Source organism: Styela clava, chromosome 15 (assembly GCF_964204865.1).
Source record: "Styela clava chromosome 15, kaStyClav1.hap1.2, whole genome shotgun sequence".
Classification (NCBI taxonomy): Eukaryota; Metazoa; Chordata; class Ascidiacea; order Stolidobranchia; family Styelidae; genus Styela; species Styela clava.
In genome coordinates, this window is record NC_135264.1 from 17,124,723 (window position 1) to 17,145,060 (window position 20,338).

The 20,338-nt window shown below is 36.4% G+C and overlaps 1 protein-coding gene and 1 long non-coding RNA gene across 5 annotated transcripts in view; one reads left to right on the forward strand and one right to left on the reverse strand.

Annotated features, from left to right (window-relative positions):
• The window catches only part of LOC120334115 (uncharacterized), an 87,660-nt gene extending 83,746 nt beyond the window's left edge, over positions 1–3,914 (reverse strand). For 3 of the 4 annotated variants that reach the window (XM_078109575.1, XM_039401567.2, XM_078109573.1), the window contains exons 1-3: positions 3,729–3,914; positions 3,173–3,202; positions 959–1,039 (exon numbers count right to left, since the gene is read on the reverse strand). In XM_078109575.1, the coding sequence (XP_077965701.1) occupies positions 959–1,039; positions 3,173–3,202; positions 3,729–3,838 (221 nt within the window). In that variant the 5' untranslated portion in view covers positions 3,839–3,914. The remainder of the gene's footprint in view (positions 1–958; positions 1,040–3,172; positions 3,203–3,728) is intronic. The other variant, XM_078109574.1, reaches the window with a different exon arrangement.
• LOC144411892 (uncharacterized) overlaps positions 1–20,338 on the forward strand; it is a 71,105-nt gene that overhangs the window by 13,727 nt on the left and 37,040 nt on the right. The window lies entirely within an intron of this gene.

Genomic DNA, 20,338 nt, shown 5'->3' on the forward strand with positions numbered 1-20,338 from the left:
TATTTTTTAGATTGTAAGGTCTTGAACCTGTTAGTCCTGTTTCTGTTATACTGTTTATTTGGTACTCTCTAGTACAGGGGTTGTAGTACTCAACCTTTTTTCTGTCAAGTACCCCCCGAGTCACAATAAAATCAATGCGAACCCCCGGTAATCAGACACCGAACAAAGTTGTGAAATACTCAATACTGATATATTAACTAACAATTTGTTGCAACACCAATTTATTGACCATATGTAACTAAATTGAATCGTCTTGTTGATATTATTGCCCTTGTTGTCTGCCTAACTAATGAGTTCTTAAAATCTCTCCCAAGTTACAATGAGCATAATCACCTCTACAATGCTCGCAGCACGCTTTCTTTAGAGATTTCACAGTTTGTGCACAAAGCCTTGAATTTCACATTGTTGCGTCTTAATCACAACAAAGCAAGATCAAAGAAAATCTACGTTTCAATTGGCGACTGATTTCAATTGGCATGCATTTTCCCATGGAAGTAATAAAGGATATTAAAAAACAGCAACATGCAAAAACTCGACTGTCATCCAAGTACCCCTAGAAATCTTCATGTGAACCCCTGGGGGTTCGCGAACCCCAGCTCTAGTAGTATGTGTACCAGGTTAGGGTTACGCCATAATTTTATTCCGATTTTCCTTATTTTAGTTCTGTCTGTGTTAGCTAAGTGCCCATAGGTTTCAGTCCCCTTACACAACTTGATATAAATACTTGGGCAAACAAAATTAGTTACCTCCCTATTAGTACACATACTTCTCAAGCGTCGTTTATTTATTATGCAGATACTGTTACATCTTTGAGGCAAATAAACATACCATAAATAGTGTTCCTAACTAGATAGTCCTTGCAATATATTCAATCCATCATGTCAATGATTGAATAGTAAATATGCCAATGAAGATTGAATCAACCAAAAAAAACTTTGCTGAGATAACTTTCGCATACCTGTGGCCATTCAATGAAGCATGATGGAGTGGGGTATATCCATTCTGATCTTGGCAATTCACATGAGCACCTACTCGAATCCTGAAAAAAAATTGAATAATAAGTTTTTGCTTGAAATTCATACAAAACAGTCATTTAGAACTACCGGTATGTACTGTGTGAAAAGTTCACAATTTTTGCGCTTTGGCACAGAACGATCAATTTATTACACCCTACTACAATTTATTACACCACATGGTAGTAACACTTTGGGTGCCAAAATTATATACCGTATATTTTCGCACATAAGCAAAGTTTGAAACTCAAAATAAATTTGCCAAACTAAAGGGGTCAGCTTGTACGCGCATAACTCTGATCGCACTAAAGGGTTTAACAGTGATAGTAAGGATGAATTTGAAGTATTCTGTTATTAATAAAAGTAAAACATAATAATAATGGTCATCATTTCCATTAATTCTCTCCTGCAACTATTTGCTATCACAGGTGCGTAGCACTCGTTACGATTTGTAGGGTAAACATTATAAATATTCATGTGAAAATGGTGTGTCGAATATATTATGAATTGAACCATGTTTAATAAACAAAACATAGAATTCAATCAGTTTGAATTTGTAAATGCAGGAAAAGTTATAGATTCAATTGGTTAATAATAGGCTACACATTATTTTTGGAAACTAAATATAGAAATTTTTGGTCACGAGACTTGCTCAATTGGAATTGCTCAAACTTCTACATTAATAAAAAGGTATTCCCATAGTATGTGAACCAAGATGGGGGACATCGGAACGTAGTATGTGTACCATGTTAGGGTTAGGCCATAATTTCAGGTACAAATACTACAGGAGTCACTTGGCTGGTTCCCGAACTTGTAATAGAACTAAAATAAGGAAAATTAGATTAAAATTATGGCCTAACCCTAACATGGTACACTTACTACATTTCGGTGTTCGCCATCTTGGTTCACATACTACGGGAGTACCAATAAAAATATCCTAAGTTACTAAATAGATGCATTTTGAGGTCATCCAGGCTTGATTAAAAAATTTTTCATCCTTCTCAGAATGTTGATTATCCAAGATAAATTATTAAGATAGCAATTACCGTAAATGAAAAAGGGCAAAGGAATCAATAAATCAATTTTATGTAATCAACAAACTGATGAAGTGATTACTAATTATCGAGTTATGTAAGGATGTCTATATCTGAGTAGTTAGGATACCCTACCCATTGCTGTAGCTTATTAAATTTTATGTAATTAACAAACTGATGGAGTCATCACTAATTAACAGGCTATGTACGATACATATCTGTGTAATTATTTTTGTACAAAGCTCGTTCGCTCAGAGCAAGGCCATATACAGGCAGCTGACACAGTGACAGCTAACAAGATAGCTGCTATTATTTGTAAGGGCTGAAATCATTCTAGTTCATCATTGCCTGCACTAATTATTATACCCTGGGTGTATCCAATATGGAATACTATGAATATGTATATTCTGTGATAAAATCATTGCCAAATCATCCAAGGAAAAACGATATATTTGACGCAAAAAAACAATAATTTTATAGCAAAATCAAAGTTCAGAAACAACAGAATCACATTCAGAATCAGCTCTTTTGTTGAAAATCTGAAAATATCGGAATGAGAAAAGAAGGCAAGAAGGATCATAATTGTTTAGTTATTTTTATTAAGCAGTAAAACACTAACATTATATTCACACTTCCTAAGTTATTTGAAATCAAACACTGATAGGATAAAACTCTATCACTGAAAAAACATGCATTTTCGATGCAATGATTGAAAAATAATTCAGAATCATCTCATGCTGCTATTACCCTGAATATATAGGCTATGTTACATGCATTTATATAGTATTTACATAACATATTTGACAAACCATGAGGTACATTTCGAATCCTTTTTTTTTTCTGAAAATTCGAACACATGCCTTAGAAGCCTAATGTATGGATCAGGTAATGACTAGTTAAGTAGATTATGCTTTTTTGCCTACACTCAGTCAGAACAAGTACCGGTTGTGCCCTATAGCCAGATGTGCCTTGTGTATAGACAAAACCCACCTAAGCAATTTATTGAAGGTGAACCTTATAAAACAATGTGCCTTATGGTCAATAAAATAGCATACAAATGAAAAAACACACAGATAAATCCAAAAAAAAATCTAAAACTAAAACTACACTACCAAGCTGACATACTTGAATAATTTTTTCATTCGAGACTTTAACCTACATCGAAACGAAACACATTATTGAGTGACAATTAGAACATTGACTACATGTGTGATATCACGAAGACAAGATAAATAAAAAAAGTTAAGAACAATTATATGCGAGAGGATTGCCCGCTCAATGTCGAAGGATAATTCACATATCCACGGGTCTCTCGGATTTTATTCACAATCAATTTCATGTATCTAGAATAATAAACTAGACGCCTATTATTTGACCCAATTTGAATGGGTAATGGTCCAAGATGTTGTGTTTCTCCATGCCAATTAGCCATCTTATAAGCTTTATTCTCCCAGGATAAAGCAGAAATTTAATCCCCAAAAAACATCAAATTAAACAAATAAAATTACCAAATGTTAAACACGTATTTGAAATAACTAACTGGTTAACTATTCTGAAACCAAACTTGGATTGGTAACCAGATAAGAGTCTTCATGACAATTACCGGTATCATATTTTCTTTCAGTGATAAATGCAAAAATCGTATACTGAAAAAACATCAAACTTTGATTGAATAACTCACCCAATAGAAGCAGCAAAAGCGCTTGATTTTGATTTTGAATGAAGAAGTTTTTCCACAAGGTTTGTATTTCCTGTTCTGGCAGCCTCAAGTAATTCCTGATCTTTTCCCATCGTGCTCAGTCAATGCATAGTTTCTATTATTGCATATTATTTATGATACTGTGGACCAATAGTAGTCTGTGAGAATTAAAAACAGATAAGATATATAATGCATTTGTATATTTATCCTAAGATAGAGGAAAACCGACAAGACGATGTAATCCTATGGCGAACCATGGCCTCTCGTCCGGTCACCAGACCAGTTTTCAGGAAGAAGAAAGTCGATAGGACGGCTTAATCATATGGCGAACAACCATGGCCTCTCTCTGCTTTTAGCAATGACAGTTCACTCCTAAAAAATGAACTGAATTCTTGCTGAAGTCTCATACATTAATACAAAAGAGTATGTATTGCACCTTATCTGTGTTTTTACTCCCCAGAACCACAGACATCCCCCAATAACTTGAGATTTCTGCATACTGAGGCCAACAAAATAGGTCATAGCACTATTGTACTTAAGTTTAACAATGTTTATTTAGCAAAGAATTCAACTACCCTTATAATTCTAAGTGGATTAAGGACAGGACAACAAGTCACAAAGATAAGACACTGATAGAAAAACAAACAACAGCAGGCTATATAACCAAGATGAGGATTCAACCAACCCCAGACTATCAAGAAAATAACCAAAGGTTGGAAAACAATTCAGAACCATTATCTTTAATCAAAATTTGCTCAAAGCAAGGTCTCTTGCACTAGCTTAAAAATAAAAAGAATGATCTCCGAGCAAAGTTACATCGTCAACTGTCAACTAAAGTGCCGGGAGGTATTGAAACTGTAAAGGAGCACCTAAATACTGATTCACGCGAGACTTAAAGCAGATAAGCCAATTCCCCATAACCGAAGGAAGACCACAAAAAATACTTTGGAACTTCATGCGTAAAATTGTTGTCAGGTAGGAATACTGACTGTAAATGAGTGAGAGATCACAGTCAACCAGTTTGGCGACTGAATGCTTTTTTAAACAAACTGACTTTGAGTAAACAAATAAAAATAACTTTGTGCTTTTGCTGGAATAATATTTCCATATTTATCCCCGGGGAGCAAAAGGCGCCAAGCAGCTTAGTCCTGTAGCGAACTTCCTTAACTTTCAGTCACCTACGCAATAAACTGCACTAACACCTGTCTCTTCTAGATCTGGGAAAGCCAAGATAGATTCGACATTCTTGATGGTTACTGCTTAAAAATACATCCTATTAAAAGCAAGCTATAAAGTCTATAGCCTCAATGATAATATACTTGGAAAAAACTGAAAAATTGCAATATTATAAATAATACAGTATCAAATAATAATTAATTTTAAACTTATTTATATACATGCTAAATGCTCACTGCTTTGATAGACATCATATTTATAGAAAGATTATTAAAATTTATCAGACAAAAATTAATTAATAGCACCTAAGCCTTGTGCTGGACAGGCTTCAAAGAGCTTTATGACTCTGATATCAACTCTCAAGTGAGTTGCGTGATTATAATGCTACATTGAAAGAACAGCACAGTGCATTACACAGATTATGAAGTCATAATCCTGTCATGTTATATCAGGAAATAATGAAGTGTTAAGTTCACACTATTATGAGATAAACAATCCGGTCTATCATAGTTGTAACAAATGATTGCATTCACTGCATGAATCCGAGCATTCTATTACCAAAAAAAAAATTTGAATTTAGCAAAATTGAAACAACAATTTGCCATTTCAATGTTTCAGACAAGTATGCTGGCAAAGGAAAGATCATAGAAAAACAACAAAATACAAATGTATTGTTATCTAGAAAACAAATTTTCATTTTGAAATTTAGTTGTGAAAATCCACTCAAAATACCTATATTCAATATGTTATGTGGTGAACAAAATGATAAAATATTGACATAAATTCAAAGTTAATTATATTGTTTATTTGGATTTTGGAATTCGTCCATTTAAAAACAATTTAAAAATCGCTCATAAAACCGATACAAGCCGGACATAATGGCCTCTTTCATCTGTTCTAAAAGTGACTTTCCTCAGACAGGAAGTTTACAACAGTTGCAAAATGAAATTCGAGAAAGTGTAATGCAACACTCCATATAACAGTTTTGATTCTTGCTAGAGTATCACTGCAGTCAGTGCAAACAGATTTATTACACAAAGGACGATAAAAATGAACACCAGTTATATACACACCCCCATATACCAAAATTGGTACTCCCGTAGTATGTGTAACAGGTTAGGGTTAGGCCATAATTTTAATCCGATTCCCTTATTTCAGTTCTATTACGAGTTCGGGGACTGTCCGTGTTAGCCAAGTTAATACACCCCCTGCCCAGAGGTTTCAGTCCCTTTACGCAACTTGATGTAAAGTAGGCAAACAAAAATAGTTACCTCCGTATTGGCACAAATCAAATGTCTGGAGTGCCCCAAAATTGGTAATAACACACTACAACAAACTCCGAAACTTTCCATTGAATTAGACAGGAAGCAATTATGAAGTAACAATTTCCTTCTGAAGCCAATTATGGAATCAATTCACGCATCACAGAGCAGGGTATAGTGGTGTAACAAATGCAGAAAAGGCAACAAACACAGTAGTCAGAAGAAAACTCTTACATTTCAAATTTGGAATAAAAATACATCAACATTTTCTACTCCACTTCAAACAAGGGTCTGTCTGTTCAAATAGCTATTGCCATCACTTATAAAATGCATGGAAACTGCCCATTGCATACTTGATTTATTATACTTACAATGCTATAACCACCAAGCCATAGCGCAAAGTAAAATACAAAAATACATATCATATAGATATTATTGAACCAGCATATCCAAATAATAAAATATTCTTTTAGCAATGCCCTCGGCTACATGGTCTAAAAACAATTAAACTCAATTCTGATTCTAAATCCAATCTGGAATTAAAAAGTGGCGAACAAATCTGATATCTGACCTACGATATGTACCAATTGCTACCCGCATAAATGATATGGGTATGTATGATTCCTGAATTAACCTAATTTGAGCGGCGCAACAGTGTGGCTCAACGTGCCAAGCGTTAGGGATACGCTCGTCACCACACCTCTGATTACTCTGCGTGGGTTTGCAGGTTTGAACCCAGTGCGGAGATGGTTTATGTGCAAAAAGATTGCTGGACCCGCTGCCGCCATAGGGTCATTCACATAAGCACAGGTCAGTTACGACTTTCTCCACCGTCAAATTCATGCTTCCAAAGACAAATAGCTAACTAATCCCATACCCGACATGGAATTGTAACCGGACGAGAGGACGTGGTTTTCCATATGGTTAAGCCGTCTTATCGGCCTCCCTAGCACCCGGGATAAATATGTAAATCCTATCCTAACTCGACCAAGACCAAGGTATAAAAAATCGTGAAAAAACACAATCCAGTACAGAACAATTCTTCAATTCCAAGCAAGAATATCCCGCACATTAAAAGACACCAATTATAACACTTAGTGCAAACACTGCCTTTATGAGAGAGTCTGGGCCTCCATATTGACACAAATCGGCAAACAGGCGTTGCAAAGTAAACTGAAAAGAACCGCAATTTACAAACATTACCATCTGATTTCTCAAAAAAAAAATTATCCGATTTACAAAAGAAAAAGGCAATTTTGGTCAAGTGACGGAAGGAGGACGACACACGTCGCAATTGATTCAATCTTTTATCGAGAAATGCATGGCGAAAATCTAAGACATCAAAATACATGATGAGATGAAACTCTAGTAGACTATTCACTTTGAAATTAATTTATTCACAATTTTGGAAATTGTTTGCAAATACAGAAATTAAAAATTTACAAGAATGATGAGAAGCATTTTGGATATAGAATAGACACCTCAAATATGAATTAGATATTTATATTCACAATATATATATGATTGAGCGAAAACATAGTTACCAATTCTTTTAGCAACATCGCTTTATTTAAATTGATACCTTGTTTAATGTTTTGTCTTCTGATTCTGTAATCAATTTTCATTGTTTTATTTTATCTATAATGAGATAATATGATAGTGTAGTTTCGTACCTCAAGTGCTTCTAGTGGTGGCAGTATAACGATTTTTGCACATGTCAATCCTAACCCCCACCTGACCAATCCATCTAAAAATTACATCGCGACGACGTCACAATCCTGCAATCACGTCATAGAGCTTGCCAAAGTATACCTACGAGCTACGATCAACTGAAATAGCATCTGCGCCGACGATAAAGAACCCACTAACGGCAGCAATTTCTTTCATATCGCAGTACCGGGATCGCTACGAGTGCAACGACAGAAATAGATTGCTCAATTTTGGGTGGTCGTCTACCCATCTTGAATGACAGTTTGAAGGGCCTTAGTATGTCATTGTGACATCGTAGTGACCTAATTTTTGGATGATGGAGTCAGATGGGGGATAGGATTGACATACAGACATATGCAAAGATTATTGGGTCTGGTATAGTTTAGTACCACATCCACTTCTAGTTGGCCTGGCTCAACAATTTTTGCATATGTCAATCCTTACCCCCACCTGACTACGTCACCGAAAAATTACGTCATTCCGACGTCACAGTGGCGTAATAAGGCTCACCGAAGTATGCAGATGGTCGTCCAAAACGCGCAGACGATAACCCGAAATGGAGCAAGCTATTTCTCTCGTTTTCTCGTCGCAACGATCACAATAGGAGAGAGATCGCCGGCTTTAGCAAGTTCTTATCGGCGGCGCAGATGCCATTTCGGGCGATCGTAATTATACTTTGGCAATCCCTATGGCATGATGGTGACGTCGTAGTGACGAAATTTTTGGATGGAATAGTCAGGTGAGGGTTAGGAATAACATATGCAAAAATCGTGACAACCCAGATTGTTATGCTACGCCCACCAGAAGTGCCTGGGGTACGAAACTACACTAGACGCTAAAATATAACCAAATTTCAGATTCTGGTCAGACTGACCACTGACTGACTGACTGCTATGTTGCAGTGTTGCCTGAACCACTTTGCAATGACTTTATGACAAGGCTGCAAGGCGTACGGTACCGGCACCTTCATAGTCAGACAGTAGATGCTGTAAAATTTCTATCCTCTTGCACATAATTAGTCTCCCCAACAGCAGTATAATGGTGAGCATATTCCCGATTTCCCTTTTTAATGGGATACCGGTAATATAATAAAATATAACCAAAAGTATATAACCATTCGAGCAATCATAAGATAAATAAATAATCCAATACTCATTTTTCATATGTCCATTCAATCAGTGTTCAAGGACGATTTCCTATCATATTTCTGTACTCAGACGGCAAATCCGACCGACGATAAACAAGCAGAAACAAGCGCCGGTGAAGGCTGCGGGATGAAAACCCTACAGTCAGGAGTGATGTTAATCAAAAAGTCTCATTAGGGTCAATAGCAAGATGGTTGGCGAACCCGCATTCTTTTTATGTCTCGCTTTTGACTGACTTAGGATTTATATAAGATAATATTTAAATATTTATACTAGAGAGATGGAAGCCGATAAATCAGCTTAATCATATGGAGGCCTACGGCTGGGACCAGGTATTTGTTTCTGATGCATGAACTTTCAGACTTTGGTACTCCCATCCATGCTATTAGTAAACCTTTAACAATACAAAATATTGATAGTTTTCCGTTTGATCTAAACTTTACTCGGCATTTTCTGTTCCTTTTTTTTTCATTAACCCTATTTGGATGGCCATAATAATTCTCCCTGACTGTCATCAGAAATTACCACCCCGAGCCAGTTCCCCATGGAACGCAATTTTTAATATTGAATATTAAAAAAATCAAAGTCTAAAACTACCGCACTACAACGAAATAATCTTCCATAATTTTTTATTATTCAACAGCGCCAGTAAAATTTGAAATATAAGTATAAGTTGTCACATTGCTTTCAAAAATATTTTTACGCATTGTCATTGGATATTAGCCGTAGGGTGGTTCACGTAACCGCCTCCACCAAAAAGTCCATGCATCGCAAAGTCAAACAAACAACTAATCCCATACCTCTTACCTGTCATGGACTGGACGAGAGGCCGTGGTTCGCCATATGGTTAGGTCGCCATCTTATCGCCTTACCTACCAAAGATGAATATGCAAAGCCTATGCTATATTTTATTGCTATCCATCTTCCCTCGTGGTCACATACTCCGTTTCCGTTAAGAGTTCAAGCTAAATGAACGTGGCCATGCTTTGGACAAATTGCTTCACAAAAAATTATTTCGTCACAATATGCAATAATACTAATAATGAAATTGTAAACCAATCATATCCCATTCGACGAATACCTTAAATGTTTTTAAACAGTATAGTCCATCGACATTTTCCTTGGATTCTGTCCTGCGCCAGTTTCGTTTGTAACCTGTTACACGTTAATCTTTAGTGAATCCTAATCTAATGTTAGGCGCAAGTCACCTTCCCACTTGTGTACAATTTGAGTAGCTTATAATGAGTTCTAAAAAAATGGTGCTCCAGAAGTATGCGCACCAAGATGTCGCACAACCTGAATTCCGACTGGTACACACATATAATACGCATACTTCTGGACCAAAAAAAGACCGTAGTAATACCAGAGAACTAAGGAATATTAGTGATACTACAGCAAATACAAAGCAAAATTCCTCCCAAGAACTACATGATTCCACGAGTAGGAATTCTTCTTCCGTAGGGAAACATTGGTTTAGCGATTTTCTCACCAAACGGCTTTCAATATTGAGCAATTCCAAAAGTCTTGCTACGCCATAACAAGATAATATTAGGCCTACCTACAGTTACGTTTTGTCTGAACAGTTTCACACGCTTACAATGCTTCATTGGAATGGTATCTACATATTTATCTCTGTGCAGCAGCCGATAAGACGGTTTAACCATATGGCGAACCATGGTCTCTTACCCGATTACCAGTCCATGTCGAGTATAGGATTAGTTTGCCAGCTATTCGTTTTTAGATGCCACATACCACACCAAATTTCCATAATTTAAATCCAACTCTTTCAGATTATAATCTTCTTCAATGGGATTTTTCTCTGGCGATTCCTCAAATAGTGATTGTTCTAAATTCGTGAAACGGAATTCTGTCGTTTCTAAACGAGAAGGGCCCTACTATTTTTCTAAATTCTTTGTTTCGTCAATTTTTTGATTTATTTCATTTTAGTAACATTCATCCAGCACTGGACTGCTAGAATTCGGATGTGTTATTGACAATGACATCCCCTGACGAAAATAACAATCAGTAGAGGTTACACGAGACTAACTACCGGTCCTTCCTTAATGACACATGTAGAAAACTCTCTGCTCTGCTCAGTAACTTCGAAAGAGGCTACAATTTTGGCGATAAAACGTGACAATTTCCGAAATATCTTAGATAGATTTTCAGTCTGGCGTGGGTTTTTGCTGTTTGTACTAAACCTACTACAATGAACTCAAAAAGAGATATCGAATGAATTGTTATTCAAACTGCAAAATCTTTGCTATTTTAACGCCAAACGTATTTACAAAAACTTAAGTTATATTCATTTATCTCATAGCTGAGACTAAATGGTATTTGACTGATTGATTCCACCAAATCTAATATATTGGCAATGCAATCATCCTATTAGCCTGGTGTTTTAGACTTGGCCAATATATTTCCTTGAAGTGGAATGAGGGAGGAAGTCCCAATCTACCAGCTATTGCGTGACTAAAGACGTAAAGTGGATCTGCTTCCCCAACATATTCAAATCTGAGGACCAATTCAAGATTTCGCGGCGCGTTGTAATTAGCATATAATGTAGCATGTAATTAGTACATAACTATACTGTTGTCATCTGTTCAACTAAATTCCCCTGGCGACCGCCTCAACCAGGTTGAAGTAAATTGAGTAGGTTATGTCAAAGTTGAGAGATTCTTGTTCCACTAAACATAGCCCCCAGGATCAATTCAAATTGACAACGCAGGTTTCAAAACGATTTCAATTGACAACCCTATTTCTACATATATATACATAAATTTAAACTGCTAATTCAATAATTTGTGAGCGATAGATATATTAGTCAACCAAAACAAATAAATGAAAAGCACACATACAATACTGTTATTTGGTAACGACTGTACCCAAGTCAGCTCCCCCAAAGGAGCGAATTTGGATCTTTCCTTGTCGGTGTCTTATGACAGTGGTCGCGTCGGTATGTGTGAATATTCTAAGACAGGAGTCGGCAACTTTTTGTCGCTCGCAGGCCATAAAATTAAGGATTGCAAGTCATTGGCGGGCCGCAAATATTTTCAGAAAGTTAAAAAACGAACGGATGGCCGATGAATCACATTTGTTCACACAGATCAGAAAATAAATTTTAAGCAGCGCGCAAAGACTGCGCCAACTCGTGTACTCAACTTGGTCGACTTACTTAACGAAATAAATGTACAAATGACATTAAATGTGACACTTTTTGTTGCATCACGCTTTTTTAAATGGGTCACTGGATGAAGCCAAGATTAAAACATTTCAGAACTGGGAATCATTAATCCCGATTTCTCAGCTTGTTCTTTCAAATGTTTATTTTCGAAAATAATTGTTTGCATGCATATGTACTTCAAAACATCAATGTGAATTTTTTTAGCATGGTTTTTCAAATTTGGTTTTTCTTCAAATTTGAGTTTTCTATGAAGAAGATACTTTTTATAATAAAAATAAAGCAGTGATACATCTCTCGAATAGAAAACAGATTTATCTTCTCATTGTGCATCTCAAAATATTCCTTTTGAATATTTTCTGCAACAATGAACCCTTAGCACAGTGGTTCCCAACCAGGGTGCCGCGGCACATTAGTGTGCCGCAAAAAGATTTTGGTGTGCCGCGAGGAGATTTCATTTTGAATTTATTTTAAGTGATTCCAATTCCTTGAGTTCCACGAGAATTACCCCACGGCTCTTGCTAACAAACAGAAACGACAAATTTGAAAAGTCGTATTCCAGGTATTTGGGCATTGTTTTAATTCTAGTTTGCCTAATGCGCGGCAACACCGTTTCGTAAAATTGAAAATGTCAAACAAATTATTGTTCGAAATTTGTCCCGAATTTGACCAAGGAATTATTATTTGACTAGTAAAATTGTCATTATTGCCGATTTATTGAATTATTATTCATAATAACATTCAGGATTCATACAATAACTTTGCATGCAGGGTTTTATTCACTATTTAATACGAAAATGAAACAGACTTAATAGGAAAGTAAAATCATAAGAAGGTTAACTATCGTCTTTATAAATATCCGCATTCCGACGTCAAAAATGCTAATATTGTTAGCTCAAAATTGGGACAGTTAATTTACAATCGGCGGGGAGAAAGATCAAAACCGGCGTAAAAGATAAAAATCAAAATAAAATCCCGAATTCACTCTTTAATTAATAGGCGTCTTTAACATATTATGTCGCTCATATGAACGGATAGTTCTCCTAGGAATATAAAACCAAAAGTTGCGAAGAAGTAGGACTTGTAAAAAAAGAGGGTATAGGCGGAAATAGCTCATCAACATGAGAATGCTTAGCATTCTGGATGCCCATTGTATTTGTATTAAAAATACCAGATAACGACAATTCGTTAAAAATATTTTAATTATTCGATTCAATTAAATTTATCTATTCTGCCCACCCTTGCGATCTGTAACCATGCCAGTAATCTGGCAAAACGCTTGGTAGCATAAACACTGATGCAATGAAACATAATAATTAAACCTTCATTAAATTGCACTATAACACGAAAGCGTGGTGAAATTGACGATTATTTCATATCTCGAACACAGAAACGGTTATTTTTCGGATAGTTTCTGCGGCCTGAAAAGTCGAATAAGCGTTTCGACATTGTAAATGCTACGATGTTGCCATCAAATTATGCTCGGGACTTGCACGAAATTCATAACGTGAGAAGATTCGTCCATCGGGGGAAATTGTTTATAACAACTTTAAACTATTTAGTGTTTTAGCAATAATAATTAATTGTTATAATGAAATACGGTTTGTTTGCCTCTTTCATTTCTTTCACTAGTGCCGAGAATTACATCATTGAATAGTTTTGGCAATGTGAGAAACATTAAATTGTAACAAAAATGAACTAGGTTGTGCAAAAGTGGCGAATACCTGCGATAATAATAAGGCGTACCGTAGAACTGGGAAGGGCGAAGAAAACCAAAGCGTATTAGCGTCACGTATTACAAGTGCGGCCGCGTATCTTTTACAATAATGTGAGGTGCTCCGAAGGTGGGTCTCCTGTACATTATTGTAAGGGAACAGTTATAATATCGGTAACAATTAACCATCCATTTAAAATAGGATATGTTATATTAACAAGAATAGAATTTCCCTTATCTGATCTTCTTTTTTTTTATCATTTTATAGCTAAATGGCTTCAAGAGTAAGAAATGTTCGTGTTTCGTGATATGCGTGACGCGAATATTTAAAAAGCTCAATAGTGTGCTGCGACATAAAAATGGTAGGGAGCCGCTGTTCTAAGACAGGGGTCGGCAACCTTTTGTCGCTCGCAGGCCAAAATTGAGGGTTGCAAGTCATTGGCGGGTCGCACATATTTTCAGAAAGTTGAAAAACGAACGGATGGCCGATAAATCACATTTTTTCACACAAATCAGAAATTAAATTTTAAGCAGCGCGCGAAGTCTGCGCCAACTCGTGAACTTAACTTGGTCGGCTAACTTGAAGAAAAAAAATGTACAAATGACATTAAATGTGACACTTTTTGTTGCATCGTGCTTTTCTAAATGGGACACTGGATGGAGCCAAGATTAAAACATTTCATTAATGGGAATCTCTAATCCGAATTCTCAGCTTGTTCTTTCCTATGTTTATTTTCGAAAAATAATTGTTAGCATGCATCTGTACTTCGAAACATCAATGTGAATTTTTTTAGCATGATTTTTCAAATTTAGTTGTTAGAGTTTTCTATGAAGAAGATACTTATATATAATAAAAATCAAGCAGTGTTAGATCTCTCGAATAGAATACAGATTTATTTTCTCACTGTGCATCTCAAAAAATTCGATTTGAATATTTTTTGCGACATTTAACCCTTAGCATCAACTTTTCTGTATTTTGTTGCCATTTGTCTAATTATAATTGAATTTTAAAAGAGTAATCGTGAATTATATATATGCTTGTTTGGTTAAAATATAACTTAGTCTACGCGTGTCTCACAATAAATTCTGTTACGTAAAGAATATAATCGTCAAAACAGCTGTTTTGTTATTATATTTCAGTAAAGCGTCGCGGGCCGGATTATATCACTCCGCGAGCCGTAGGTTGCCGACCCCTGTTCTAAGATTATATACACACAATGTTCCTTCTCCTGGCGGTATTGCGTTCAACTGCTTCTCATGTCGACTTCTTTCATAGATGAATCTTCCTTGATTTTGATTGAATACGCGTGACTTGAAGTTAAACACATCTCTTAAAAATATGTATATATTTATTCACTCGCACGGATTCCTCGACGTATTTCCTAATGGGGCCCGAGACAACGATACATGGATTTAAATTAATTATATATACTTTTGTCAACTACCCCGAATTTCCATCGTGTTTGTCTTGTATGCTGTTACATTTACGCGTAATGGTGGAGTTCATACGAAAATTATGCATGTGCGCACATTATCTCAAATATATTGGAATCTCACTTAACAATTGTTTGATCGAACGCGTATCTTGGCAAGGGCGAAAGTTTGACAGGGCGAAAAAATACGGCGCATACTTTTAGCTCTTTTATGCCAACCAAATCAACAACATAATTACTAAACGATTTATATGTACATTCCGTGTCCAATAAAGGTAGATATTTGGTGTTATTCAAGTGTTTCGTGCAGCAAAACTGTTAAATCACATGGAATAGACGCAAAATTGACAAGGCCACAGGATTCCCAACCAGGAAGAATTTCGTTGCGCTGGGGGAGAAAACTTTACTTTTCATCTGTAAGTAGTGTTATAATTTTATCACTAACTTGATACTACTATAGGCAGCGGAAATAGGAATTTAATAAAAAATAGTTGGAAACCACTCAGGGTCGTGCCAAACTTTTCTGATAATGATGCCCCTTATACCTAACTTCTAACATCCAACATCTATAACATCCAATTGATTACATTGATTCGTGTATGATGACAATAAATATCCGAATCGTCCTGTACTGAAATTGTCCCTCTTCAACGTCGGTTTCTTTTAGTCATTAATCATATTTATCAGAGTTGTTTTGGGTTTCACTCCATTCATTTTTATATTTCTATAATATACAGAAGCTCCGCTACGGCGAGCATGCCGAGGGTTTCTTTAACAATCGCGCAAAGTTAATTCAGTTACGTTTTCTGCGTAAAGTCTGTAAACGAAAGTATATTTGAAGGCTTTTGTTAAGTCTTGCAGCTAATTCGCTGCTCGATTAGCGGTTAGTTATGTGTTGCATTGTTTGAAGGGATATGTTTCGATTTTTCCTTGTTTTACTTTCTACTTTGTGTCCGCATGTATCAGTCGCGGCAAGGATTCTTGATCAAGATTGTATTACAGTGATGGATAAAAATAGCACAATCATTTTCCACGAAATGACAGGTAGCCTAGGGTTACCATATTTGAAAAAGCAAAAATTCCGGACAGTGCATGACTATTTTCATGAACTCGTAGTAAAAAATATGCGCACGGTACAAAATAACAATTTTGTGTATTAGCAGTGTGCACAGTACGATAACAGATGCAGTAAAATTCCGGACATTAAGCATTTTTAAAATTCTTCCCAGACGCAAAATTTAACCCTAAATTCCGGACATGTCCGGACGGTGTGGCATATGGAATATGGATCTTTTGTACAAGCCCCCAACAAGGAACATCCCTGCCAACGCTCTAAATAAGAACAAATAGTAAATATCTAGTTATAGGGTTTGGGTGAGGAATGCAGATTGCGCTGCAAATTCGAATTATTCTTAACCATAACTGAATAATAGTTTGTTATTTAAAAACATGGCGGGGTATTTTTCTCGAATCTCACATTTTTGCGATAGTGGCTGTGGTCTATATATGATTTTTTATTATATTCCAGTTTAACATTTTCTGGCAAAACAAGATATGATTGTAACGATATTATATTGCAAGGATGTTGTAGCAAGAATGGAGATAGAGCCTTCTGTGCAGCAAGACTCACTTAAAATATGTACGTATATTATATATACCTTTGCGTATCTAAGCTAAGGTTCCAGATTACGCATGGTAAATGGTTAACTTTAACCAGTTGATCACTAAGGGGTTTGGCGGTTAATATAGTTTAGGAACTCGTAAAATATAACTCCAAAAACTCACCACCGTTTTTTAATTATAATGAGTAAAGACGCATTTGCATTGTTAATATGTTCTAGTTGCGCCACTAGATTTTTGTAATCAAAACGTTGGGGTTAGAAGGAAGCCTACAGAATAACTTAGGGGTTCGGCAGGTTCGTAAAGATTAAGCAACTTTCTTGGTTTGTCTTGATATTTGTTATCTTTTCACATTATGGCGAAGATAAACGATGTAACGATAAAGATTGCTGGCTAGACGCATCAATAACGCGAATCTTTGTCGTTATCAAACTTCTTGCGTACGTTTCTACTCGCTATGTTTAGCTTTAAGCTTTTTTTCAAGTTTTCTCAGATTTGCTGTCGTTAATGCAGGTATGTTTTCAATGAACAAGCTTTTTGAGATCTTTTGTACAAAGCCCACGCCACTAAGGATGCTAAGTATGACTACTTACAAGTATTCGATTCACATCCGATTCCTAAATTTTCGCTTCCGAATATCGATTCCTCGAGATTGCTTACCGAGAAAACATACCTGCGATGTTTGGATACTTTTTTTTTCGTTTTTTTTTTGCCACCATTACAACATTTCTTCCTTAGTCACGGGATGGCAATGGCAAGAGTTCTGTAATTCCAACATTTCGGTATCTCAACTGAAGCCTCCCTAGTAAATTTACCAATGCACCGGTGGAATCGATTCCGCCATCCCTACCCGTAACAAATGCAAAAACTGGCGTGAGCCTTGTATGTATACCTGATCAAAAAATAACTTAAAAGTTTTTCTGCTGCTATAAACCCTTGGCTTCGTCCCATTCAAGCATCCACGCGACACGGGCCACCAGGAGCGGAGCCAGGAATTTGTCCAAGTGAGAAGTGACTGGGCGGGATAGGGAGTTGAAAATCAATGACCGTAACAGCTAGCAGATCCAGAAATGCGGGTTTTTAAAAGTCCTTTTTAAAAGGCTGCCACTTTTGCCTGACTAAAAACATCTAGAAACATCCAGATTGGAAAATAAAATTTCTAGAAAATACATCTAGATATGGAGTCATTGAATTTAATGGAAAGCAATCATAATACAATAATATTAGATGTCGAAGAAGCTAACATCATTACCTAGAATTCAATCCCCACCCGCAGAGCGTACAAAAAACCTTGTTCTTATCATCTGAATGAGCAAACCATTTCTCAAGCCAATCTTTTATAAATTTTTGCTGGTAGTGTATACACTTTGGCATTTTGAAAAGTTGATGTTTAAAGAGAGACACATTCAATAGCACTTATAGCAGTGTTTCTCAACCTTTTTGTCTATGCGGACCCTTTTGGTGTTTGCCTCTAAGGTTACGTCTGATGGAGATAGAAAAACGCAATTTCGCGAGCTGCTGACCTGCAGTTTATTTATCTACTGAACAGAATTTAGCAAAAATGAGAGATTTTTTCAGAATTTCAAAGTAAAATCAGGCAGAGATGAAAGAAAAAGAGTTGACCTTTTGTCTTTGTTCTTCAGACCTACTTGTTTGCAAAACCAAAAGAATTGTTGTGAACTTGATGATGAACTTAAAAGTCAAAAAGCTAGGCCGACGGTTAGCGAAAATACCACTACCTCGCCCTAGTTGCGATATCGAACGGTCAGTTGGGCGACAATTCACGTTCCTTAGATCCCCATGGCGTTTTAGACGTATTTTCGATTCCTTATCCACAAAACACTAGTGTTCCGCGGAACTCAGTTTGGGAAACGCTGCGCTAAATACGCCACTAGTTGAGATAAGCGGCTATTAGAGATAAAACTAGGCTATTTGTATTCTTTAAAAAATGGTATGTATTTGAGAAACGATGTACATGGGGGCCCCCCAAGTTGATTGACGGCGAGCCAAAATCCACAGCAGAATGAAATTGTGGGGCCAGAAAAGGGGAGCGAGGAAAAGTGCGGGACGACACGGCTGGGGTTCAGGGCGCGCTTAAGCGCCCTGAGAAAATTTTGAGAAATAGGCACCAAAATAGGCTGTAAGCTTGATTTTAGATACACCTAGCATCGCAGTTTGTTATGTAATAAAATCAATAATTATAATATTTAGCTGATAGAATTCCCGGGGAATAGATAACAAGCACGGCTTTCAACCGTAAATATATACTACTACGTTTCAACAAGTAATTTGCAACTGATAGTGACTAATGAAGTTACTCGCTCATCTGGCATTGTATGAATGGCTACTTATGGCTTGTTTTGTTACACATTTCTAATTGTTTTGAACATGTTTGTTTGACTTTTGTATGAATTAAATTTTGAAATACGCTCGTCAACTGATCATAATGTCGCATAATGTTGTATTCCTTCAGAACTGAAATATTTTGTAAGAAGACAAATCGCTGAAGTTTGATTCTTTTCAATAAAGAAATAAAAACGCGGTCATTCATCTAAAAAACGTCTGTTTTCAGTGCCTAGTTTTCGTTTTGTGACATCTTTAAGCTTTCTTAATATATGGCTGATATCTAAAATACTGCAGTGTGTAATCATAATACCCATACCTATACATAAGATACCGGAATAATTCAATTGTTACGAAATAAACGTGCTTAAACTGTGATAATGATGTAACAATAGACGGTATCTAAAACTGAAAAGGTACCACATGAAGGGTTAAACTATTTCACTCAAGTTCGGCGGGCCATTTTAAATCGTCACGCGGGCCGTAATTGGCCCGCAGACTGCGGTTTAGAACCCCTCAGTGTGGAATCGCACCTCAAAATTAGGGAAGGGGTGTTTGAAATTTTAGGGGGGGTGTTCACCCCCTATAGGGGGGGTGTAGGGAAATCACTGACTACTCCGGTACCAGACGTGGGCTCGTGGTTCGTTATATCGGCTTTCTTTTCCCGGAATAGTTATAAAAATCCTATTCCTAATGTGTTAAGATGTGTCAATAATCCAATCGATATTTGCAAACTTTACGACTTGTCTGAGGAATTAATGCTGGCAGACTACGATGTTGTGAACATAAAATGAATTTGTGTATCGGAGTGTTATGAGATTTCTATATGAAATGGGAAATTTAAGAAGAAATATGACAGTAATAGAAAAGCGCAGTGGCGTCGCTTATTATGATTGCCGTGGGGGGGTTTCCTTATTTTAGTCCTATTATCAGTTCGAAGACTAGCCAAGAGCCCCCCCCGTAGTATTTATAGCTAAAATTATGGCCTTTTGTTCCTATTTTTATGTT